This window comes from Cladophialophora bantiana (genome assembly GCF_000835475.1).
Source record: "Cladophialophora bantiana CBS 173.52 unplaced genomic scaffold supercont1.3, whole genome shotgun sequence".
Lineage (NCBI taxonomy): Eukaryota > Fungi > Ascomycota > Eurotiomycetes > Chaetothyriales > Herpotrichiellaceae > Cladophialophora > Cladophialophora bantiana.
This window is the reverse complement of record NW_015971577.1, coordinates 2285842-2310547: the sequence shown is the minus strand read 5'-3', so window position 1 is coordinate 2310547 and position 24706 is coordinate 2285842. Positions and strand designations below refer to the sequence as shown.

The window sequence follows — 24706 nt, the reverse complement described above, 5'->3', positions numbered from 1 at the left end:
GCTCTGCGAGACGAGCTTGAGAACGTGCGTCTATACAGCAGAGCAGCGTTCCTCTGGATCAAGCGAATTGGGTGTTTCGTCAATGTCTTCTATTTCATCTTCGACTCTATCGCCACCTAGACCACGCAGCACTCAATCAGAACGGCCCAGACGGCCGTTCTCGGGGTCTCTCATGCCTACCGGTGTCTTGACTCCAGCTGGGAACGACACTGTCGTCCTCAACGTCACAGACGCAGACCTCTACCTCCATTTTCTCAACCATACGTGCAAAGCCGCGCCACGCTGGCAAAAAGAGCGGCTCGTCTTACAGGTCGGAATAGCTAAACTGGCGCTCGAGAGCGACCTCGTTTCGCACTCTGTCCTGGCCCTGTCTGCTGCCTGTCTGTGCCGCGATACCATCTCCAACGGAAGCGCCGACCCCGAAAGAGTCCGTCAAATCCTAGACCTTGGCTTGCAGCATCATACTCTGGCTCTCGAACAGATGCGGACCATGACATCACACCCAAAGGAGTCGGATACCCAGCCTTTACTAGCCAGTGCGCTGATGCTGGTACCGTTTGCACTTGCATTTCAACACATTCAGCACCGGGTGCTCCTCGCCAAGGGATTATTGCAGGACACCAACCTTCTTACACCTCGGGATACGATCTTGTTACTGAGAGGTATACGAACAACCATTGTCGCGTTAAATTCGACCCGAGCAGAAAGCAGAAGTCCAAAGTCCCAAACGCCATGGGACACCATGTTTTCATCCCAGGTTGTGGATTACCCGGACTTCACAACCATCCCCGAGCGCTCCCACACCATGTTTCCCTTTCTGGCCGCGACATTTCACCAGGCTCTGTCGCACCTCCGATTCAGGATCGAGAGAGCCCTTGCCACGTCTCAAGAGGATGAGAACACAGCCTCGACATTCGACGCCTACGAGATCCTGAACGGTGTAATGACCAGTACGTTCTCGGACTCCCAGAGTATCGAGATTTCGTCGGAATGTGTGACCTATGTAAGCTTCTTTCTCCCCCCTTTATCATTCTACCTGCCCCATCGGGGGGACAAGTATGGCTGCTAACTATGGAACGCCAGCCAAAGTTCTCTGTTGCTCCCGACAGTCTCCTAGCGCAGGCGCCTGGTTGGCTGCGAAACTTCATCCTGCGGCGCCCACGGCCCACGCACACGGAGCCACTGGCCAGATCGTTCTTGGCCTTCTTCTCCGGCGCCCCCCAGACCTATGTCGACCTGCTTCTTCCCCTTCTCGATCCCCGAACACCAGAGAACGCATCTGCAGATGATGACCGCGAGCTTACGACCGCCGAAGTTCTGGCCCTGGACGTCTACGCCCATTGGCTGGTCTTGATGCTCCTGATGGAGAATGAGGAGTGGTGGGTAGGCGATTTTCCGTTCGTGGCACTCCAAGGCCTAATTGCCAGATACGGTTCCGGGTTCTTGGGTACATCTTTGGTCCAGCACCAGTGGTGGCCGGCAGGTATGCTAGAAGTTGCCACGCGCTTGAAACAGTGGAAGTAGATCATTACTATTGTTGTTGCCATTAAGAAACTTCGGATCATACTCAGTACTCGCAAATTCCTCATGTGTGGTGACTGCCTAGCAGTTCAAGCGACTGGAGCCTCATCCCCATTCCCAAGTCACACCCAAGATCCAAATTTAAGCCACGTGGAAGATGAATTTCCCACTTTACATGTATTCTCTACTATTTAGCTGCATCTTGTAGTTTTGACCGGAGATTCTGCTGCTGTACTTCATCAGGATGTTGTGATTGTCGCTCATGAGCAGATTGCGCCTGTGTTTGATTGTGATCCTGCACTTCTGTTTGATTGGCATCATCCAATTGCCTTTGATGGACAGCCCGGGGCCCAGGATGATGGACGGTTTGAGGTTCTGGCTCGTTGCCATCCTGGAGCGGTGGTCGATCGATAGCTTGTTCTGGTTGCGGCACTTAGTCGACATTTCGAGGTTGCGGTTGACTGATATCCAGTGGTCGCTGAGCATTACCACCCACATTTGACAGGAAATACTTTTCGATGAATTCAATCTCGGAAACCCTCGATTGCAGTGCAATGCGAGTCGCCGCCTGATCCTCCTCATACGTCGCGAAAGACGACGGAACTGTCCCATCACGAGTATCGAGGACTTTCATGGCATCCCCTGTGGTCTTTCCTTGGTAATTTGCTCCGCCACGGATGGCTGTCGCGATCTTGTTTACCACACTGTCCACCAATATTCCCGCATAACCGATGATCCCAATGAGCTCCTCGAGAAGCATTGAATCATGCCCCTCTGTATACCTGCAGATCATAACGAGCAATATGGCAACACAGACCAACAATCCAAGAATGATGGAAGCAGAAATGTTGTAGACAAACAGTCGATTCGTAGTGAAGGTCAAATTGCCAGTAATGTCGACGGATCTCTCGTTCGGCCGTATCATGAAGTCGTTTACCAGAAGCGGGTACACTGTTGCAAAGACCTGCTGTGAAGAGCTCGTGAGGCTCTCCTCCTTCATCGCGTCCGCATTGTTGATGAGGCGAGCATTGTCCAGGACTACCCTCCCGAAGTCAGTGGCCGATGCTGCGCATGTGCCCCCTGTGAGGGTTGTGTCGATTGACTTGACTTGGTTCAGTTCATACTCAAAAGAATCCCAAAATTGAGGCCGGAGCTCTTTCGTCTCATTCAGCTCAAAGCCGAGAATTGAGTTTCGGGAGTCCTGGTCGAGATTCATGCTGATGCGTGCCTGCGCGTTCCAGTACGTTGGTATACAGGTGATAACGGTTGGCACGGTCTTGCTGAAGTTTACATTGGTAGCACCGACAACGATCATACGGCCACTGAAAAGTGAGTCGCGGTGTGCCCCGCAAGTCACCTTTAAAGAGGTTTGCAAGTATGTTGTGAAGCCATTGGAGATTTGAAGGTTCGTGCTCCAGTAGCAACCGCGATTGGTGCCATTCAGCCACCATGTGCCACCATTCCCATCAAGACTGTCAGGATCCGTGATGCGAATCATGCGATCGCAGACATCCGACACAGTTTGACATTCAAGCTTCGCAAAATAGGGTTGTGTCGTGGCCACGACTTTTGGCTGTGAGATATTGCCGCCAGGTAAATTGGGCGAAGAGAAGTTGAGGAAAACGTGTTGCCCGTTGGACCACCTTGGATAGCTGCCACCGTATACCAGCGTTGATGATGCAGCTCCTATTATAGTCGAAAGATCCCAGTCAATCGATCCATTGAGGCTGGTCGTCGAGGAAAAGGCAGAGTCCTGCAACAATGACGGGCTTTGATGATTTCTGTGGGTTTGCTCGACCAGCATGTGTGCCGCGAGAGGACTGAGAGCTACACGAAGTGTCTGCGACACTACGAAACCAATACCGAGATGCCAATGTCCGTTGCGAAACACTTCGTACTCTCGTTGGCCGGGAAAGAAGGACTGGTAATCCAATGCAATGCTCTTTCTGGCAATGGCTCCTCCATCCCGAGCCAGCTCAGTAAATGGCTGTCTGAATCCAAATGCATCAACTATGGCCGCAACGCACATTCCATATATCTGGAAGAGAAACGACGGTAGGGTTTTCCATGTCAGGCTGAGCCTCCAGTCGACTCCGGCAACTGTTCTGGAGGCATTCTCGACAGGTGCAAGGCCATGGTTGACGCTACATACCACAATCAAGGCGACGATGCCGCCGATGAGCAAGATTGTAAGGGTCAAGAAAAGCAGCAATGTCGTTTGCTTGATCTTCCACGACTTTCAGTCATTCCACATTGTTTTGCCATCCCCTGTTGGCGCACTTTCATCCTGGGATCGGTTGCTGCCCAGCCTGCGGTCGGGCCTCGTGAGAGCAGTAACACGAGATTTGACCTTTGAATTTTTCTCCATATTTGACGAGCTGGAAAGGCCTCTGTGATGTTTGTGGTGGATAAAGAGGAGGTTCACAGAATTTCTACCCAGTAGTTTTGCACAGTGAGGCAGGAGAATGTCGACCACTAGTGGAGCACTGATCTCTGTACGAGGTCGAGGCGGGTGCTCAAGCATTTCGCTTAGCATTGTTAAATTCGGGAAGCTGCTGGCGACTTATTCAATGCGACCAATTCGTCCAGGTTAGCATCAGGCTGAAATACAAAATAGACTACACCCCGACTCTGGGGCCACACAAGTCTTTTGTTCAGCTCCGCCGCAAAGGGAAAGCATCACCGCTAGGCTTTCCCGGATTTAACAAAAAGAATCTAAGGAACAGTCTAGCGAGCTGTGGCTTGCAGATGTTTCCAGGTTCAGCTTCGAGTCTGGAGCGGTTGTGGAGAAAGAAATAGGGCCGTGGTGGTGGCCTTCTTCCTCGATATGGCCAATCTCTGCTGTTCTCGGGTGGGAATGCTTGGCTAGTGCTCATCCACTAGGCAGATACGCTGGCGGCGAGGATAAATCGGCAAACCGCAGCAGGATTATTCTCGACGTGAACGGTCTCTGGTGTCGAACAGCAGTCCCTGCCAAAACTGGTCAGCGACCGATCGAGAGATGCATTCTTGCAGGAGCTGCTTTTGGCAGTGATTCCTGAGCACAAGAACGCCGATATCCCTCCCAGAGATCCATTTCCCCCAGCCTTCCTGCTTCCTCGAAAACTGTACGGTCCCTCATAAGTTGCCCCTTGAATCAAAGCGTCTCATCATGATCTTCATCCATGCAACCACAATCATTGTCGCCTCCACTATTGCTATTGTCCGAGGTCAGGAAGTCGGTCCTTACGGCTGTCAAACGCAGGCTGGTATCACATCGTTGACAGCGTGCGACGAACTTGCAGCGACAGAAAGCTCATGTTTCACCGACCCAAAGGCCACAGCCGCTATTGAGAAGTGTTTCTGTAAGCAGGCCGTTCTCAATAAGATCGTGGAGTCGGTGAACGTTCATTCTTGACTCAGAAGGTGGACTGAGGAAGCCACAAAGTTGCGAAAGCGAATTCCGTCTCTGCTACCACAACGACCAATTCGACTACTATGCCAGTACTTTGCTAATTAATTGGCATGATTGGCGCGATAATTATATCACCCTCACGCCCACCACTCCTGTCCTTAGCAACCCAACCATGACAGTTCCAGTTCCGGATACAAATGGATTTTGTTCATACTATACCACGTCCTGCGCGATATGGTCGGCAGCAGAGTCGGCATGCTTTGACCTTGATCCCTCAGCCACAGCATCCTCATTCTTGAGCTGTGCCTGTTCAAGCGACCTTCATTCACTTGCCTCGGTGTGCTTGTACGATGTTTTGGTCAGCTGTTTCGAACGCAGTTCGGTGTTGACCGATATAGCTTTTTTTTCAATATGCGGCGTGAGTCGGCTTTTTCGAACGGGCGGATGAATCCTGGGACTGATCTCGTATAACAGACCACGTACAGCAATGGCCAACTAATCACCGCAGCGACTGCACCCGCCGCGGCTGGTCTTATGAGCAGTGCTTCAGCGTCGCCATCTGCAGCACAAACACCAGCGCCGCTGTCCTCGCAGTTGCATATCTGCTGGCCAATCTATGGTAGATAGTGACATGGCATCACACTCAACCTGAATTCGGTAGAAGGCAACACTTGGGAAATCGAGGAAGGAAATGTTGATGCTGTCCCTTTCAGCGTTGCGTTCCGGTGGTGGACGAAGCTGGTGCTGAGGACTCAAGCAACAAAACAAGCTTTCGGGAGCAGCCAGCCGATTGCTTAATTACAGTCCTCCACCTCTATTTTTTTTACCATGTCCCCGAGAAATTTGCCTGACAGACAAACCCAGCATTCGGAATGTTAGAAGCCCCTCGTCCGGTTCCTCATTAATTACCTAGTTGGTGCTCAAACTTTTGAACCCGTAACCATGGGCGGGACAATGAGTCAAGCTTTGAACTACAGCAAATAGACATGTGAGGATAGTGTGCCCCCACGCGGCTCTGAGCGGCGAGGGTGCTAGAGCCAGCGTGCCGGCTTCACAGTTTCTGAGGGTCGCAAGGGGAAGGCCTAATGAAGTGGTGGGTGGTCGGGAAGAAGGACATGCCCGCCAAAGCAACGGCCACTACTTCGCGTAGAGTAGTTCGCTCAGCCTCACAGGGCCTCACGAGGCCCCGACCTTCGCAAGTCCACAAAAGCACTCCTTTTCACTCTGCTTCGTACCCTAACCTGATTTTACATTGCGAATAACCCTGCTAGCTCAGATGATCTCGGATGACTTTTGACAGCAGTTTAGCTAATTCATCGGCTAGGACCTGCACCGCCACCATGTTTACTGGACCTCTGCCTCTAGCTGGCTAAGTGACGCTATAAATTAAAAAGGACGCCCCAGATGAGCCCACCGCTGGCTTGCCCATGGCGTTAATCGTCAAGTACTCCCCATGGTTATTTATCAAGTTGTATCCGTGTCCACCGCCAAGGTAAGGAATACTGTGCACCGCAGCCATGGTCTTGTTCACCAACTCCATGTTCGCGCCCATGTACCGCCCATCCACTGCGCTGCTGATTGTGTACAGTCTGCTATCCGTGGCTGTCTCGTGGATTACCCAGCGTTGAGCTGGTGCGGAATGAGACGCCGTTGCTTTTGTTGCGGTGAATTGCGTAGCTTGGCCGCCGGGGTTGGAAAGTGCATAGCCCGATGATTCGAAGGTGAGATACCGGCCCTCTGTCAGATAGCCGCGCACTGATTTAAACCCCTTTTCAGATACCAGAGAGGTTTCTTCGGTTTGGTTGCCGTAAGGCACAGGGGGTCGCTGGACGGCATACTGCGACTCGCAGTATGATGAGCCGTCCCAAACTCCCTTACTGTCCTTGTGTGGGACCTTTGCCAGGGGGATCGCGGGGATCGACGTGTTCGGGTTGGTGAAATCGAATGCCGCCGTCAAGTCGGACATATGGGCCCGCCGCCAGGCGGGCATTTGGTTTGTTACTACGTTGTTATAGCCCTTGGCCGCCAGCCATTTTTCCAGGAACATGATCTGGGAGTTGTGGTCGCATTTCTCAGTGAAGACGTTCCCGCCGCGTGTCCAGGGTGAGATGATATAGAAAGGAAGACGGAAGCCAGGTCCTGAAAAAGTGTAGCCGAACATATCGTACGGGTCTTCGAACCATTCACCTGCCGTTCCATTGGGTGCGTGGTAAGGAAGGACGTGGTCTCCCCAACCGCCAGTCTCATCATAGCTAATGATCAAAGCGGTGCTGTTCCAATTCTTACCCTGTGTGACGGCGTTGACCACTTGCTGTTGGAGCCATGCACCGTCGTGAGGGGAGTAAGGCGGGTGCTCCGAGAGTTCAGTGGGACCGATAATGTAGGAAATCATGGGCAGAGTGCCATTCGCAGCCTGTTCGTAGAAAGCATCTAGACCAACGTAGGACATTCCGCGCTTGTGGAGGGCCGTGCCGTTCTTCGCAGTTTGATATTGTTTGAACCAAGCAAGGGGATTGTCATCGAAGTTATCGAGATCCTGATAAACTTGCCAGGTGACACCAGCTTTCTGGTAAATCTCGGGCGTGGTGGTCCAAGACAGCGGATAGCAGTTCAGTCCCGGCGCTTCACAGCCGGGCACCTCATTGTTGTCGATGTACACACCGCCTTCGTTGGCCGTTTGCGGCGATCCGGGAACCGCGATGGATCCACTCACCCAGGTCACACGATTCGGGTTGGTTGAAGCTATCACGCTTTCTTGGTACATGTCACCAATTGTCCACCCTTCAGCGAGGGCAAATTGAACAGGAAGATCACTCTTCTTGTAGTATCCCCAGCTCCACGGCGTGTTCTAGTGTTGAGGAGATAAATGTCAGTAGGAGGAACCAATAACGGGAACAGATGAATGGAAGTATTGTCCAGCCGCAGTCTCAGGATATCAAACTCACATTGAGGGCCCAATGATCGTTGAGACCGAAATTGTAGGCTAAGTGGTTCTCCTCATACCCATTGGATCCTGCGTCCATGCATTGGGTAGCGTTTAACCAGTGGCCACCCAATTCGTTCAGGTAGAATGGGAGTAGGTAGTCAGACTTTGTGGACAGGGTTTTGTTCAATTTCCTAGACCTCTCAGATAAAGCCCATCGTCACAGACACCAATTTACTTACTGATAAAACACAGACTTGCCGTCGGGGTTGATCTGGACGTTGGGATCGGAGAAGCCTCGAACACCAGCCATGGTGCCAAAGTACTGCTGTAGTATTAGCACAACTCTTGTCAACCTGTGCCTTTTCCCGTACATGATCGAAGGCTCGATTCTCCTGCATGAATAGAACAACATGATTGATGCTGGCCAGAGAATCTGCGTACACGCCGCTTACTAGGAAGCCAGCGGTAAGCACAGAATACAAGCTGGAGGGCGACCGCATGGTGGCTGTTTTCGTCGCTAATGGAACACTCGAGCCCCATCCATCACCAGACCGCTCAGCGATGTCGGGGGGGAGATGCTATATAGCGTTCATTCTCCTATCGTCCTCCGTGACGTTTAGCTGGTCCAATACCCTGTACACCGTTTGGTTTGTCCACAATCAGAACTGTAATAGCCTATCAAGGGGACTGAATTGGAAAGCTTGCATGTCCCTCTCGTGCACGTGGTGGTCTCAACTACCGCTTGCGGTACGATGTGGATTAAAGACGAGGCTGCGGACTTCATACCGAGGTCACCTTAAGTAGCAGCCGGACTGAGTTGACAGGTGCACGATGTGACGATAGAAACAAGTCGTGGAACCCAGGATCTGCTCTCGGGCAGGATTGCAGAGTCGTCGGCGTCTAAATTGCCAGGTTTGCAAACACGTTGTGGCGCCGCCGAGCATTATTCGCTTGCCCAACTAAGCGGACATCCACGCAAAGAGCTTCTTCCGGCCGCTTTGCAGCAAAAGGAGGCCGACTTGAATCCTTTGAGACAGCAACCAATTGGTGGGTACATCCGGCAAACGCGTCTTTGCCAAACTGGCAGCCGTTGGGTATGTAACGGTGTACTGTCAAGGTTGTTTTGGCATGGGTGGAGTGAAAGGATTGAGGTCGACTTGGTGACTGATGCCGATATGGTTAAAAAATGCCACTCAAAGCCCTCAGGTGGTCCGATACAACAACAAGAGAGCCAAGCGGCGAACACATCAACTAACTTCCCAACTCATAGCCATTCCACTTCCCAAGTGCCATCCAACATGACAATGCATCATCCAGGTACCCTTGTTATCGGCCCTGAACCTAATTACGACGTAGCCTCTTTGTGGAACGAAGACCGTGTCCTTCATGACAGGGTTCACTAAATTGTACGGACCTGCTGGCGACTCTGATGGTGGACTAGCGAACGGATCGTAGTTGTACATGGCAGAGCCACCCGCTGTAAACGAGGGCTTCTCACTGCTCCAGGGAATAGGAGGTGGGAACACGGACACAACATAAAATGAGTGACCGTGCAGATGGAATGGATGGCCGCCATCGTCAAGATTGTTGATGACAACCTCAACCCATCCACCGGCATCGCCAGCAATGGCAGCGCCGTCGTCCTCGGAAAATGGAATGTGAGGGGAAAGCTGGTTCTGGTCATACTGTTCTCGAGCCAGAGATATCAACGGAGGCGACTGGGGTGACCAACTGGTATGGTTGATGAATCCCATGGGAATATTATGATGTCTTGCCAGCTTCAGTGTCGTCGTATAGAGGACAAACTTCAACGGCTCATCTGACCATGCAATCGGGGAACTGTGGTTTGGCAAGGCTGCCTGGAGGTTATAGTACTTGAGCTCCGGTCGAAGCACCTGTCTTTTGGAGGCAGAATCGGATCCTATTTTGACAGGGAAGGTCTGTAAGGGATTGAGGGCCGGATTTGGGTACTTGAAATTCTCATCGTCCATCTCGATTTTGAGATGACATTGAGTGTCGGATAGACCAGTCTGCAGTATTGCATCCACGCGCTCTCCCGGGTAGACAATGCCGACGCCTCGAGCTCCGATCTTTGTGATTTCGTGACCAGCGTCGACCTGGAAAGGCGACAAGCTGGCGTTGTCCATCTTGATTGAGAAACCAGTTAAGGAGCCTGTATTGACCAAGCGTAGACGGTAGCGCTTGATACTTTCGACACGTAGTAAAGGGAGATCTGTTCTTTCAATTGACGGGATGCAGTCGACAGGTCTTGCAGGAACCGCCATATCGCAGGAAAAGTCGCCCTTGCCGTTGACAACTAAAGAGTCTGGTACCGGCTCATTGCCAAAGGATCTCGAGTTCATGTACCAACGGAGAACTTCAGTGCTTGGCCGATGGTACCAGTCACCTATCAGTAGTAGAATTTCCTCGTCATAGTGGTATGTCTCTTTCTCGTTGAGCTGGTGTAGTGGTCGATGTACAACGAGACCGCCATACAGACCATCATCTCGCTGTGTCTTTTCGTGACCATGATACCAGAACGTGCCGGATTCTTCCTCCCCGATGGTGAAATTGTACAAGTAGCTTTGACCTCTCGGGATCGGGTCCTGAGTCAAGCCGACGGCGCCGTCCATATCGTTCGCACCTTTCATTCTTAATCCATGCCAATGTATGGCGAGGCCCTCGTCAATCAGAAGGTTGGTGACATTAACAACAATCCGATCGCCCGATCGAGCTTCGATTGTCTCTCCTGGAAATTGACCGTTGATGAGGTACACCTCTTTGCGAACGCCGTCTGGATATCGAAACCCCTTGGTGATCTCCCAATTAAAGGTCAATGTTGTTGGCGGGCGCCTGACATGGGCGTCAGGGTGTAGTTTTACAGCGATGTCTCCAAGGGGCTGTTCGTGATTCCGTAGGTCGGATCTCCAAAGTATATTCTTGACGGCTCGAAGCAGCGATGAGTCACTACCAAATTGACCGAGAAGCAGCGTCGACAGAAGAAGAAACATCAACATGCCAGAGAAGTATCCAGCCGTCTTGAAGTCCCAGGATGGCGCCTCAATGGGGGCCGAAAATTCGTCCCTGGCTGTCCTCGCTAATGCCGGTGGTGCTGAAGGAATCGTATTGCGAGAGTCGCCTACCTTGGAAACTCCAACTTTGCGTCTCCTGGAATTTGTCCTTTCCATGCTGCTGAGATCGAAGAGATGTGGTGAAATACACAGAACCTGAGGTCGGGTGCGTCAGCATTACGGGCGTGGTATCAATGATTAGACAATGCGGGTTGGGCGTTAATGGCCGGGATGAATAGCGAGGCTCCGAGAGAAAAGGGTGGTGGTCGTGTCGCTGTGGGATCAGCTCCCACCTCATTCGTCCCGGAGCTTTCATTCAAGTTGGTTGGGAACCCGGACGAGGTTCCATGAAAGTGAAATCTTCACCGACGCCCGTTCATCTCCGCCGTAAGGCTCGGATCCGGGCCAGCCTCGCTAATCACAAAGCCCAACTTTTCCGGAGTTTGAATTCTTCCCTTCAAAATGTCGCGCTTGTATGACAGCTTCAGATGAGATAATCTAAGCCAGGTTTCTCTTGCTCTAGCCAAGATGGCGCCTTAATTCACAGATGCAAAATCGTGGATAAAGGTTCGCATGCGTGCGTCTTCACGCAATGATACAAATTATCGATATCCCCCAGTCGAGAACCATTCGACTCTCAACCACACACCAGAGGCCAGAATAGGAAGGCTATCTGCTGTGAATCATGCCTCTGTCGGTGCAGAACTTTGGTCTAGTCAGGGAAGGAACCGGTCGCGCGGTTCTGAAGCCCATCCCTGTCCCAAAGTTGGAAGCCGACTATATTTTGGTTCGAACCATAGCCATCGCGCTAAACCCCACTGACTGGACAAGTCTGGACGCTGTTGGAGAGCCCGGAACGATTGTTGGATGTGACTATTCTGGGGTCGTTGAAGAAGTCGGTAAGGACGTGAAAGACAGGTTCAAAAAGGGGGATCGTGTGGCTGGATTTGGCCACGGAGGTGCGTACACGACCTACACAATGAAATTTCGTGTGATTCTTACCGCCCTACAGCCAATGACTTCAACCTGGAAAGTGGGGCTTTTGCAAGGTACATCGCCGTGAAGGGGTATCTTCAAATGCACATTCCGGAAGGGGTGAGCTATGAAGCGGCATGTACCGTCGGTGTTGGCGTTGGGACCGTGGGCTTCGGGTTGTACAAAATCCTGGAGCTTCCTCCTCCAGATAAAGGCCGTGACAACGGCGCCGAGACGATTCTCATATACGGAGGAAGCACGGCAACTGGGACACTTGCAATTCAATTCGCAAGGCTGTGAGTGATTTCCTAATCGACATATACTTCTGGCGTTGGTACTTATTCGAGTTTTCAAGCTCGGGTCTGACTGTCATAACTTCCTGCTCCCCAAAGCATTTTGAGATGGTGAAGGCTTTGGGCGCCAGTCAGGCCTATGACTACGTGAGTCCAACCGCCATACTATTCCTCGTGCGACACAGCACTCTGACAAGATTTGTCGTCTCCAGCATGTTCCCAATGTCGGTAGACAGATCAATGCAGCCACAAATGGCAAGTTGAAGACGGTGTTCGATGCAGTCGCCACGGAAGCTACGGCACGAATCTGTGCAGAAGCATTCGGAGACGCCGGAGGAGTGTATTGCAATGTCTTGGGAATTGACTGCCCCCATCCAAACGTCCGGTCAGAATCCTTTCTTGGCTACAGCCTTTCTGGGGAGCCATTCATCTATGAAGGAGAACTCTATGAGGCACAACCAGACCATTTAGCCTTTGGCACTTATTTCGCTCGAGTCGCTGAAAAGCTCTGGCATAAAGGAAAGTGGAAACCGCATCCGCAGCGTGTGGAGCCTGGTGGTCTCCTTGGTGTCCACGAAGGAATGCAGCAAATGAGAGAGGGGAAGGTCAGTGGTGAGAAGTTCGTTTATCTCACGGAGGAGACAGAATGGCCTTGACGGCCATCTTATCCAGGATTCTGGAATTTTATGTCATCTCGCTTGGCTCTTTCCACCTTATGGGTCAATGAAATGCGCTCCCCTCCCGTGAACTGACAGCGGTTATCGACGTACCTATTTCCTCACCAAAACGAAATCATGCTCCAATGTCCAGAACCCGACTGTTTTGTTACCTTGAGCGTCGACCCTCTCGAGCTTCTCTATCCCGAACTTCTCCGCCAGCTCGACATTTTCCGACCATCCAAACTGCTTGATCAAACTCTTCTTGACCCCGAAGACCGGGTCCAGCGCTACATTTGTGCTGTCATTGGAGTACAATGCCGTGGTAAGTTGTACACAGTCCGGGTGTTGAAGCACGAAATGCTTTCGCGTCACAAGTGGAATCAGCACAATATACGTTCTCGGGGAAAAGTGAAAGACGTACCACATGAGCCGGCCGCACATTCGATCTGTTCAGCAGTCGCAGCAGAACTCCCACCGGTCCATCGTACGGAATTGGATAATCGACCGCCCTTACGCCGACCAGCGCAAACCGGCCTGCTGCATCCGTGTGAAAGATACCCCGACAATCCGGTTCGTCCTTTTCGGGGTCTTGCATATCGTAAAAGCCGTTTCCATTCGTCTCCCACACATCCACTGAGACTCCCAACAGGGGATTTCCGTCGGTGTCAGAGACAGTTCCGCGGATGAGCATTGGCTCCCCAATAGCTCCCTTTGACGCGATTGATTGCCCATTCTCGAATTCGTGGGCTTCATTGTGGAACGGTCCGAGAACAGACGACTCTGTGGCCCGAGGGGCAGTGGGATTGTTGATTGCGTCGACCAGTGCGGAGATACCCAGGACATCGGAGAGGAGGATCATCTCCTGCCGGTCCGGGGTGCAAAACTGGCCGACCTATGAACAACTCAGTCGGTACTGAACCGAGCAGACTAGAACACGGAGTACGCGGGTCCAGACCTCTGTGAGATATTGCCACGCCGCTTCCCATTCGCCAGTGGTCAGTTTCGTGTCCCGGACAAAGTCGTGCGAGTACTGTATTAGCTTTGCAAACACGAACTTCAGCCGTTCGTCGTTGATATTCGACCCAAGTTTGATGACATGGGGCGTTAGGTTCTCGATAGTTAGATCGTCTGGTGAAGCATTTGCGGGCGCCATCGTCGCCAAATCCAGAACCTTAGCACAAGCACAAGCCGAAGCATAGGAACAAGCAACAAGCACGCACGCTGTACCTCTCTTTATATGAGGTTTTTCACCATCCGCAGGAGAACAAAGCGCAAACAGGCGACGGCGAAATAGGGAATGCCGGATGACAGATATGTCTTATTCGTGAAGATTAGAATCTCAATGCGGAAGTATGGCGTTGCCCGTTTTGGACCGTTTTCTTGGGGCAACATTAGCTTTGAGGGGGCGACGGAATGTTCCGAGTGCTGTTCGGGGGTTGAAATACCTAGGTAGTAATCAGCACCTAACGAGTGACAGGTGAGTAATACGGGTATGCACGGGGTATAGGGAACGGAATGGGGATTATTCCGAGCTCGACGATGACACTGTACATTAATATCTCTGTCAGCGCAACCCCGTGCTTGTTTCCGAAGCCGATTTGTCCTCGATAAGTTTTGAACGCTTACTATAACCATGGATGAGGACTACGGCTGGATGACAGCATCGGGTCAGTCTCTTGTAAGATATTCTTCGTGCAAACTTGCGTATCACCCACAGTTGGATTTCCCGTACATATACCAGAAGAGACAGTGCGAAGGGCAATATTTGTGACAAATGAGTTCTGATGCTTATCGTCTTCTGGCCATGGAATACTGTGTGCAAAAGCCCGCTTCCATTGGCTATGGTCAGAGTACGGCTGTGTCTCAAAATTACCAGGATCAACATTCGATCCAACCTCCGATATCAGATCATTGTTAGATTGGAAGCTCCGAAGTACAAATGATGTATGAACACCAGTTGGTTCGCTGGCGGCCCATCCCAGTGTCTGGGATACGACCAAGTGGCTTTGTCATATTGCAAGTTCACCAAGGGTTTGAGTGTCTGGAAATCACGTTTGACTGTTCTCACATCCACTTTACATGAATCTTGGGAGTGGAATCACGTCACGTTGTGAAAGACTAACAAGTCTCCTTTGTGGAAGTCAATCTTCCAGGGCTAGTCTGTTGTCTGAGGAAAAATCCATTCGGTGCGAACGTCTACCTCCCAGACACTGGCGGTAACTCAGTCAGTGTTTTTCGCATTGCCAGGCGCGCTGAAAGGGACGGTGGAGCCTTTGCAGTATGATGTCGTCCTTTGGGTAGAGGATTTGGAGTTAGCAACTAGAATATTCAATATGCGCCGACTTCGAGCAAATTGCTTTTCGGCAGGCAGGGCCATTTCTCATGGAAGGACCACCTTGACCGCAACCTCAAGTCCGTGTGTTTGACACCACTGCCCATCTACTTCTTTATATTCTAGTTTGAGATCAGCATGCGCTGCACAACGGTCAAGGTACTAAATAAGTGGTGAATCGTGAACTTGGCCTGGACCCCCTTCCGAACTTGGTATGCCGATGATTTTGCTAAGTAGGACAAAGCCGTTGCGTCGCTTCGTGATGTAGGAAGAGATGTCCAATAGTAATTAATTTTTCACAGAGGATGTAGTACGAAGTACTCAAAAAGAAAAATATGGCTCGTGGAGTAACTGGGGCAGCCCAGTACAGCGATTCTTCTGAGGCAAGCTGGCTCGCTGGGCAAGGTGGCTTAGAAATGCTGCAACCTAGTCGGTTAACCTTCCTTTCAAGGTTAAATTACCTTTAAGCAGCCTTGGTGCGTCAGTCAACGAGGTAGTGGACCGCGCTAAAGGAGGATCAGGGGGCGACAATTGTGAGTTGCGTCTGGGCCTCGTAGTAGTTGCTCAACTTCTACTCCGTACCCTGCAATCGTTCATTGATATGTCCATAGCAGGTTGATCTTAGAGTGGCAATTGTGGCTCGCTGACTGCCAGAGGGTCCGTGAGCTCAGGGATGTCTGCCACCCTCGATAGAATGTTCCCGTCTTCCATAGCCAGGCGTGTGGCGGAGGAACTGGGCAACATTCATTTACTAGACGAAGTCAAAGATGAAATATACAGTGTCCTTTCGGAAATCCACAGACCGAACTCGTTTGCTTGTTGCGGTGTCGCCAAAGACGCCGAAGATCCAGGGCTCTTCTTGATCGACCATGGTCCCATTCGTTTGCCCCTTTCAAAAGATGGCGCCGAAGCCATCATCTCAAAGTCCACGCAAAGCTCATTCGGCAAGGGCTCACAAACGATTGTTGACACACTGTTTCGGAAATCCTGGCAACTCAACCCCTCTCAGTTCGCTATTTATAACTCGAAATGGGATCAAATAGTTAGCGACATCGCCAGCAAGGTTCATGGCGAGCTCTTCATTGATTGCGATGTGAAGAACGTATTCGCCCAGCTGTACAAGACGCTCTTGTACGAGGAGGGAGCCTTCTTCAAACCTCATAAGGACAGCGAAAAAGCTCCTGGGATGTTCGGGACGCTGGCTATTTGCCTTCAGTCCCCCCACAAGGGTGGTGAGCTCATTGCGACCTTCAACGGCGAGACGAAATCGATCAAGACTGCGCCTAACTCAGGACTCGACATTTCGTACGCTGCTTGGAACGCTGACGTGCTTCATGAGGTGAAGCCTGTTGTGTCCGTGTACCGTCTTCTCCTGACCTACAATCTCATTCGCCTACGTGTGGACCACGACCGACTAGACATATCTCACACGCCTTTCGACTACAAAGAAGACCTGGTTTCAGCGTTGACGAAGTACGAAGACGGGGAACAGGAACCTAACTCTAAGTTTCCAAGTTTCCTGATATATCGATTGGAACATCAGTACACCCAAGCCAGTCTTCGCGCCGACCTGCTGAAGGAAGCAGATATCGGCCAATTGCAGTTCTTGAAGCAAGTGACGGACGACCTCGGCTTTGGAGTCTATCTTGCAAGTATGGAGAAGGAGATCAAAATGTCGGATGAGCGGGAGGACGAATCAGAGATCTCCCGAGACATCTCTTTGACGTACGTGGTTGATTTGGACGGTACACGGATCGACGATCAGAGATCAAGGTTGGAAGTCGATGTCAACGAGGAGATGATTATCGGTTCTGAGGCTTACGATGAAGAGGAAATGGATGACGAGGAGTATTCAGGGTATATTGGTAATGAAGGCTGTACCGCCACTTTCTGGTATCGTGATACGGTAGGTATATTTGTCTAACGATTACAAGCCTTTCACTTAGTGCTAACGATGCTCAGGTTGTCGTGATTGTTCCACCACTAAAGAAGATCGATTTCTTGTATCGATGCGACAAACGATACGAGCATGTGAGTTCTTGGATTTCGCAATTACGTCAAGCCCCCGAAACTGACGAGGCTGTCCAACGCGACCTGAGAGACCTTTGTGACGTCGTGATTGTAAATATGGATAAATACCGCTCCCGCTGGATCTGGGAATCACCTGAAGAGAGGAGCATAGGATCGCACTCACTAACAAAGTTCTTGCAACCGCGTTGCAATGCGAGAGACTGGATCTGTACGACAAGATAATCCAAGATGCTTCCACGCCCGTCACTGCTGATGTATTTCGGTTTCTTGGCAGACAATGGCCGGCGCTGTCAAGTCTGAGACTGTCAAAGAAAGGTAGTAGAAGCAGACGTCTCCTTAGCCACATCATCTTTGACCAGCGCTGACCATAGTCGAGGGTGAAGTACGCCCTATGTCTGGCGAAGACACTGAACGAGAGGCATGACGCCCTGATGTCACTTGTTGATGGCATTCAATCTACATCGACGCCCGAAATTGCGGATATCGCCGAATTCAAAGCCTGGTCAAAGCAGATTCTGATTCAATCTGCAGAGGACACCACAGGGACTTTGAAGATGTCAAAAGCAGATGCCATAAGTCTCGCCAATGTCGTTACAATATGGGAGGGGAAGGATACTGAGAGAAGTAAGTTCTCAGCGATGCGCAATTCAGTTCAGCTTACTCACAATTACAAGTGTGTTACCAACATTGCTGATGTGCGGCACTTCCTGCAAAGTCACTTTCGCCAACAGCTTTCCGAGGGAGATTGACAGCATAGGATCCAAAGAACGGGATTCTGTGTCTTCTAAGCTATCTCGCGAGGCACGTGTGCTTATTTGCATGAGAGTATACGCTGACATCTGGGAGACATTTGCGTTCGAGCCACCCCCAAAGACTCCTTCACCTAGCACTAATGCAGTTCAAAGCATCAACCAAGACCCACCTCGAGCAGTATCACCCACACCAGCTGCGGGCCATCTTCTAGATGGACATGACCTTGCAATCTTGCTCGAACGTACAATTTCTCTTGGCGTCCTCACTGAAGCAGAGACGAAAGGTCGTATGCGCACGACCGTTACCACCGCTGACCGCGCTACTTGTGATCATGCGCTCCTGCCGTTCGTGAAATTGGTCCTCGACAGCAGGTCGAGCATATGAGGCTAAATAGAGACTGCAATGAAGCATCCGAAGAGGATAAGAAGCTCGTGACTGCCATGCTTCTACTCTTTATCCTCGGCCGTGTTGGCACCGAGCCCATCACCGAATTCCACTGGTCTCAGCCGAAGGGTGGTTGCCGTCCCACATGCTCTGATTGTTCACGGGTCAATGACTTCCTCGCCGATCCCGCTCATAGAGTTGGCCAATTTCCCATGGGCAAAGCTCGGCGTCATCACGTGCATACCTATTACACAGATAACGCTGGCAAAAACTACACTGTGACGACCCTCCGGAACCCGAATCCCAATGTACTGCAGATTACCAAGAATAAGAGCAAAGCTGAGACCGTGCACGGCAGCTGGAAGCAAAGGAAAGCAGAGGCTAAGAAGATGATCGCGGAGCTTGCGAGTGCCCCTTCCTTTCATCTTTATGTTGAAGAGACAGTGCCCGCACCGATCCTCGCTGTCGAAGCGGCGAAGCTTGTGGCCCTGGAGAGACCACCTTTACTTGCGGCTGATGTCAATCGTCCTCCTGCCACTGGCTCGAAGAGAGCTGCTCCAGCCGATTCAGACGAAGAGGAGGTCTCAAAGATGATGATGACAGACGCACAGCCTGCACCCAAATTTGTGCGGACGAGACGTGGGCCTATAGAGGTCATCGGCCTCACTTGATGCCTACTGCTTTGCGAACCCCTTTCACACGATTTGCACTCTCTCTACCTTACGAGGACATCAACTCACCGGACTGTATGTTTTGTAATTAGACCTCCTGCTTGTTCGTGAAGGGGTGGGTTTCAGGCACGTTGCTTATCGATTGGAAGGGAGCCGCTTAGACCTGTTTTGTGCAATCTAGCGACTCGCACTTGTGTATATTAATTGATGCCGGAAGTTTTGTAGACTTGTGTCGCACGCCGCTTATGTACAGGGCTGGCTCATCAACCCGCTATTCATCTGAGTATACAGAATTCAATCAGTATGGGATTGAACACAATTTTCTGGAATTTTTGGTGAAACGAAACCAGCCGAGAGTTGAGAGGCCACTGACGAGGACAATTCGATCATTGAAGTGTTGGGAGATCTTGTGCGGTTCAAATCAAGGCCGTCACGCCAAAGTTAATTGTGGTCCGTTCTGCGGAGCGAAATGCTCAGCGCCTGGTAAGGCTGAGACCCCTTTTTCAAGACATACCAGCCCCCAGCGAAATCTATCCCAGCACGGAACAAGTCCCACGATTATCCCCTCAGCTTGAGAATCTTCTGTTAATCTAAATAACATTCACGAGACTGCGTCGGCAGGTCCACTTTCATTTGCTTGCTCGCTCGAGAATAAACGCGGGCATATGGGCAATCCCCGTGCCCGCAGCAACCAGCACCAGAGGTACGGTGAATGCCGTTGGTAGTTTAAAATTCGACCGCCTAATCTGGGCCTGTATCGTCTGCAGAGGGCTCTGCTTCTGAATTGCCCCGGGATCTTGACATGGTGAAGTACCGACCAAGGCCAAATACAGGGTCGTCAGTCCAAAAATCGCAGTCTCTGGCTTCAATGCCAGTTGCGTTGGCTTAACAGATACTGTGATCGAAACCTGCTTCGGTGATGTGATGTTCGAATTTGAGATGGAATAACATCGCGGCGACATTGTTGGAATGGATTCGATCACAAAGCTCAGTGGAAGAGATAACCAATTGATATTTGGATTCAGGGTGGACATATAAGCCAGAATCCGGGTAAATGCGAGGCGAGTGCTAGCCAAGAAAGCGTTCTCTGCGGCTTTGTCTTTTTCAATCTCACTGAGAACAATTTTGACGACATCTGACACTGCAAAGTCGACCAGGATCTACATAAATTGACATAGAATGGCAGCACAAACGTCCAGATAGTGTTCAAAGAGCGCCAAAACGTTGGTCCTCCGCGGTTACCTCAATTCATTGTAATCCTTTGATCAGCTTTCTTGATATCGAGCATTTGCAAGAGTCGATCACCTCATCTCTTGGACTCACAGGCCAAATGGCAATATGGTCTCCACCCTTGTGTTTGATTTCAGGTTGACCTGAAAGCTCTACATCCATGTAAATGCAGTCTCCCTCGTGTGACTCCTTCGTGATCAGAGACCGACTGGCTAGCATTCGGAAGGGTGCAATAGCAGAGACAAATCCACGTTTCTGGACCCTGTGCTGGGGATAGCCGTTTTCGACTTTACCTTCTTGTGGAACCGGATCGCTTGACACGTCAATCGTCGCCTGGTACTTGCCGGCATACTCTCTGTAACCAATTATGAGTTGTCAGAAATAGAACCAAGTTCTCTTTCCAAGCCATACAGTCTTCCTCGGTCATTGACCGGCCTTCATCAGTTTTGCCGGCATGCAAGAGCAAAGGCACGCCCTGGGGAGCCATTGTGATTGTCCTCCTCTTCAAAAACCTTGTTGTAATGCTTGTAGTTGCTATTTAATCCAAACGCGGCGAAGCGTACCGTTTCCAGTGCGTTTATTTGCAACAAACACTTCAGCTATCGAAAAACCTCTCACGCATTGTCACTTGGGTCTCCATCACCGTACGCCGATACCAGGAATATCGCAGATTTGGTGGAAGGGATATTGGGCATGCTTTCCGGGTGGTAGTCCGCGACAGGTCGGCCATGAGGCTTTGGAATCGCAACCTCTGGTACAATTCTTTGGCTAGTCGATGAGCATAGCCCTCGGCGGCGCCCGATTGAGATCCCCAGAAAGTGAGACTACTTGTCGGCCTGTCTCTTCTAGTCTGTCTGATATGTCTCTCCTCTTCTGTTGCGACGCGGTCTGAATCATTGAAGTCTGTGGGCGTTCAAACCATTTATAGTGGCAGGGATCCTGCCATACCCAGTTTCTGGAATTGTGGAAATATGTAAGCGTTCTAAGAAATAATATGGGCATGACGGCCATGTCGATATAACTAGTTTGCTCGCTAATGATTTAGAAAACTCCTCCAGCCATATTTGATGAGCAGCGACATTGCCCTGGGAACGTAGTTGTGGACGAGCTTCAGGTTAGCAGGATATCGAGATAGAATTCGAGTACATGTAGCGATGGGGGCTTCCTGGCATCCTTTTCGCAAATGAGACTGCGATGCAAACCAGACGCAAGGGATCGTTACTTAAACTGGTAAAGTCTCCGTAGCACACCGGCTGATGTTCTCATTATTTATGCTTCAGAAAGACGTATATCTGAAAGTCTCCTCTCGGGTTTCTACCAGTTAGTGCTACATAGTAATTCGGCAAACGGTGGGTGGTGGATATATAGCGGTTTACGCCAGCGAAATGGTCCTGGTGTGCAACATAAAATAGGAAATTTCCCTTATTCGGATGCTGCTAGATCCAGCCAAGTTCGCCGAAATGATCCCGAATAGGCAAAATACTTGCCAGATGCCGGTCCGAGGCCCCTATCCGCCATTGCACCACTTCCTCAATGCTAGAGACTACCTCCCAGTTGAGAATTCCTCTTCTCTTGAACTCACTACTGAGGGAATGAAATTATTGGCATGATGTATGACTTAAGAGTTTTGACGTGCCTGGCAGATTCATCCTGTAAGTGCTTTAAAGCTGACCAAATACCATTAGAACCGCACGTCCCACCTGCCAAATAGCATCTCATCGGACCAAGTTGCGAAACTCTTATACAACTTGACTTTCGACTTACCAACCGTATACCGGTAGGAGAACAGAATGTGCTGCTTCTCATCCTGATATTCGCCTCCCTCTTCGGGCTTGCTTTGTATTACTTTGTCCTCCCAGTCCTATACTACTTCTAGGATGCGAAACGTCTTTGAGAATATCCAAATTGGTCTACACTCTCAGGAATATCAGACCTTCCGTATGTCTTTCTGAGCTCGAGAGGGAGTCGGTCTAAGAGCATTCACGAGGCTCGCAAGATCGCGCCTATTTTGCAGATTGGCCCAAACTCTCTTTCCTTTGGCCATGTCAAAGCCATCAAAGGATATCTACGGTCATGGCTCGAGCTGCACAAAAGACTTGAACTATGTAATTCTCGGCGGGACGCACACTCACTTGATTGATGTTGTCGACAAAGTTGAGCTCGGAAGAAAATGGAAACAGCTCTCATCTGCCTTTGCCATTAAGAATCCTGAGGCTTGGGAGTTTAAAGTGGTAGAAGTGACTGAGCGCCTGCTCAAACAATTCGACATCCACTGCACAGCTCCTCTTCCTGTCGAGGATGGCATACCATATCCTGCTGATTTGAACCTTGACTACGGGAAATGGATCAACCTATTCACGATCGAAGCGATCGATAGTATTGCTATGTCTGCTTGACTAGGCAGGCCTCTTGGAACAACGGACGGACGAGGTTACTGCCGGAAAAAAAGATGGTGCGACTTATAGGGCTCGATACAGGCAGGCGCAAATCAGACATCGTACGCTCAGTCAGCCAAGTGTGGGAATATGATAATTATCACATGCCCGCAAGATTCTCTCGACTCATCCCAAAATGGCGCAAAGCCTGGAAAGAGGCTGAGCCATGGAACGATATTGTGCTCCACCAAGTCAACCAACGCTTGAGGCGATACATGGCAGGCGAGAAGCTTGACGACTTTTCCTCGGCTCTGATGGACGACAAATCTAGTAGACCTCGCAATTTAGAGCTGGGAGAGTTTTGTGCAGAGGTCAGCGTCATCATCAACGCAGGCGCGGATACGACTGCGATTGCACTCACGAACATTCTTGATATGTTAATCCGACACCCTCAACACCTTGATACCCTCCAGGAGGAAGTCGACGGGGTCCTCGACGATGACGAAGTTTTCGCTTCATATGACGAAGTCAAGCATCTCCCATTCCTACGAGCTTGTATCGATGAAAGTATGCGACTTATCCCCCCAACTTCCGCGGCCTTGATGCGTCGGACGCCTCCCGAGGGTACTCCGATCTTAGGCGAATGGATCCCGGGTGATACTGTAACAAGGCAAAGTGGCTGTGCTATGATGGGCTGTGCTGGGCTGGTGGTGGACTGGCAGGGCAGAGGTCTGTCAGGTCACATGTCAAACCTAATTAGATCGCTGGGAGCAGGACAGTGTACAGTGCTGGCAGTGTGCCATTCTTTACGTTTGAGAGAGATCATCAGGAATTCAATGGTTTTGATGCCTTCAAGCTATTCTTGAGTGTTTTATCAGTCCTGTCCTGTTCCTCGATGTTGCCGCTGTGCTAGGTGTTCGTAACCCTAGCCGCCGGCCCTCTGGGTGGTGTTGGTGGTGGTGTTGTCTTGTCAGTATCAACCAGAAACGCGTTCTCGATTCCCGATCTGCTGGACAGGCCTCTGTGTGTTGTTGCACGTGCACGCCGAACCCTGAAGCGATCTGTTACAATACAAGTGTTTCGATGACAATTTACGGTGCTCATCGCGATGCCAACATTTTCCCGAATCCGGAAAATTTCAACCTCAACGATGGATGGATTCGGAAGAGAGGAAACGAATGAAACCCTACTTCATCCCATTCACTACTGGAGGAAGGGGGTGCATTGGAAGGAATATTTCGTATCTGGAGCAAATTGTTGTGTTGGCATCACTTGTGCATCGTTATGAGTTTGCTCTACCTAGTCCAGAGTGGACGCTCAGTCGCCATGAGGCATTCAATATCATTGTGGGTGAGATGCCAGTCAAAATCTGGCGGGGGCGCGGTCCTGAACGAAGCCCTGATTCTCGACTTTCACCTTCTTCTGCATACTGACACACTCAATTAGCTTCATAGTCCTCATGATTCAATATTCAACAAAGTGCAGGAGACTGAATCCCACACCATACAGCTCTCTCTGATGTCGTTCCACACTTGCAAGTGACCAGGGAAGTCTACCGCCGATACCGCTAACACCCGACATCTTTTGGCTACTAAATATACCCAAATCCTTTGTAACCGTTCCAGGTAGTAATCAAGACGAGGTTCTGAGCATGTATTCTAGTATCTACTCGGTAAACTTTTTCAAACCTCCGGTTTGAGGTACCATGGCCCTCACATCTGATACAATACTATGGCCATTGCATTGCCTTTTCAGTATTACATTGTCGATTGCGGTGCTGTTTGTCGGACCCGCAGCCGGCGTTTGAAAGTCCAGATTTTGGGCGCCATGTTCTGTGGCCCTTCACAAAGACTCCGCTTCCAAAAAGAGACGAACTCGCCGAAACTGCGAAAATACAAACGACGATCTTCCTCCCACCAGTCCAAGGAACCATTCCGACGCGGGGGCAATTTTCCAGATGGGACTTTCCCCGGCTCTCTCCCCCCATACCCCCGGACGACATGTTGAACTAGTATTTCCAAACTTGAAAGTTGCCACACGCCCGCAGTTGTAGGTAAGTGAACGTTTCGCAATGAAAAGTTATATAAACGA

General features: G+C 50.6%; 12 protein-coding genes across 12 annotated transcripts; 7 read left to right on the top strand and 5 right to left on the bottom strand.

Moving 5' to 3' along the window:
• Positions 1 to 82: 82 nt before the first annotated feature.
• On the top strand, positions 83 to 1524 carry Z519_02735 (uncharacterized protein; the record flags this gene model as incomplete). The annotated part of the gene is made up of 2 exons (XM_016760491.1): positions 83 to 1003; positions 1084 to 1524. The coding sequence occupies 2 exons, from the start codon at positions 83 to 85 to the stop codon at positions 1522 to 1524; spliced, it is 1362 nt and encodes a 453-aa protein (XP_016624012.1).
• Positions 1525 to 1954: 430 nt separating this feature from the next.
• Positions 1955 to 3807, bottom strand: Z519_02734 (uncharacterized protein; the record flags this gene model as incomplete). Its single annotated transcript, XM_016760490.1, has 2 exons — positions 1955 to 3748; positions 3802 to 3807. The coding sequence occupies 2 exons, from the start codon at positions 3805 to 3807 to the stop codon at positions 1955 to 1957; spliced, it is 1800 nt and encodes a 599-aa protein (XP_016624011.1).
• Positions 3808 to 4672: 865 nt separating this feature from the next.
• Positions 4673 to 4918, top strand: Z519_02733 (uncharacterized protein; the record flags this gene model as incomplete). Its single annotated transcript, XM_016760489.1, has 1 exon — positions 4673 to 4918. The coding sequence occupies one exon, from the start codon at positions 4673 to 4675 to the stop codon at positions 4916 to 4918; it is 246 nt and encodes an 81-aa protein (XP_016624010.1).
• Positions 4919 to 6284: 1366 nt separating this feature from the next.
• Positions 6285 to 8341, bottom strand: Z519_02732 (uncharacterized protein; the record flags this gene model as incomplete). The annotated part of the gene is made up of 4 exons (XM_016760488.1): positions 6285 to 7763; positions 7861 to 8032; positions 8081 to 8163; positions 8213 to 8341. The coding sequence occupies 4 exons, from the start codon at positions 8339 to 8341 to the stop codon at positions 6285 to 6287; spliced, it is 1863 nt and encodes a 620-aa protein (XP_016624009.1).
• A 747-nt stretch (positions 8342 to 9088) lies between these two features.
• Z519_02731 (uncharacterized protein) lies at positions 9089 to 11029 on the bottom strand (the record flags this gene model as incomplete). Its single annotated transcript, XM_016760487.1, has 1 exon — positions 9089 to 11029. The coding sequence occupies one exon, from the start codon at positions 11027 to 11029 to the stop codon at positions 9089 to 9091; it is 1941 nt and encodes a 646-aa protein (XP_016624008.1).
• Positions 11030 to 11597: 568 nt separating this feature from the next.
• Z519_02730 (uncharacterized protein) lies at positions 11598 to 12836 on the top strand (the record flags this gene model as incomplete). The annotated part of the gene is made up of 4 exons (XM_016760486.1): positions 11598 to 11871; positions 11925 to 12183; positions 12243 to 12327; positions 12393 to 12836. 4 exons carry the CDS (start codon positions 11598 to 11600, stop codon positions 12834 to 12836), a joined length of 1062 nt encoding a protein of 353 aa, XP_016624007.1.
• A 114-nt stretch (positions 12837 to 12950) lies between these two features.
• Positions 12951 to 13992, bottom strand: Z519_02729 (uncharacterized protein; the record flags this gene model as incomplete). The annotated part of the gene is made up of 3 exons (XM_016760485.1): positions 12951 to 13199; positions 13261 to 13731; positions 13795 to 13992. The coding sequence occupies 3 exons, from the start codon at positions 13990 to 13992 to the stop codon at positions 12951 to 12953; spliced, it is 918 nt and encodes a 305-aa protein (XP_016624006.1).
• A 1873-nt stretch (positions 13993 to 15865) lies between these two features.
• Z519_02728 (uncharacterized protein) lies at positions 15866 to 17424 on the top strand (the record flags this gene model as incomplete). The annotated part of the gene is made up of 2 exons (XM_016760484.1): positions 15866 to 17077; positions 17134 to 17424. The coding sequence occupies 2 exons, from the start codon at positions 15866 to 15868 to the stop codon at positions 17422 to 17424; spliced, it is 1503 nt and encodes a 500-aa protein (XP_016624005.1).
• A 209-nt stretch (positions 17425 to 17633) lies between these two features.
• Positions 17634 to 19010, top strand: Z519_02727 (uncharacterized protein; the record flags this gene model as incomplete). The annotated part of the gene is made up of 3 exons (XM_016760483.1): positions 17634 to 17826; positions 17918 to 18299; positions 18350 to 19010. 3 exons carry the CDS (start codon positions 17634 to 17636, stop codon positions 19008 to 19010), a joined length of 1236 nt encoding a protein of 411 aa, XP_016624004.1.
• A 629-nt stretch (positions 19011 to 19639) lies between these two features.
• Positions 19640 to 20727, bottom strand: Z519_02726 (uncharacterized protein; the record flags this gene model as incomplete). The annotated part of the gene is made up of 3 exons (XM_016760482.1): positions 19640 to 20170; positions 20334 to 20595; positions 20672 to 20727. 3 exons carry the CDS (start codon positions 20725 to 20727, stop codon positions 19640 to 19642), a joined length of 849 nt encoding a protein of 282 aa, XP_016624003.1.
• A 1555-nt stretch (positions 20728 to 22282) lies between these two features.
• On the top strand, positions 22283 to 22636 carry Z519_02725 (uncharacterized protein; the record flags this gene model as incomplete). Its single annotated transcript, XM_016760481.1, has 1 exon — positions 22283 to 22636. One exon carries the CDS (start codon positions 22283 to 22285, stop codon positions 22634 to 22636), a length of 354 nt encoding a protein of 117 aa, XP_016624002.1.
• A 53-nt stretch (positions 22637 to 22689) lies between these two features.
• On the top strand, positions 22690 to 23481 carry Z519_02724 (uncharacterized protein; the record flags this gene model as incomplete). Its single annotated transcript, XM_016760480.1, has 1 exon — positions 22690 to 23481. One exon carries the CDS (start codon positions 22690 to 22692, stop codon positions 23479 to 23481), a length of 792 nt encoding a protein of 263 aa, XP_016624001.1.
• Between the last annotated feature and the right edge of the window lie 1225 nt (positions 23482 to 24706).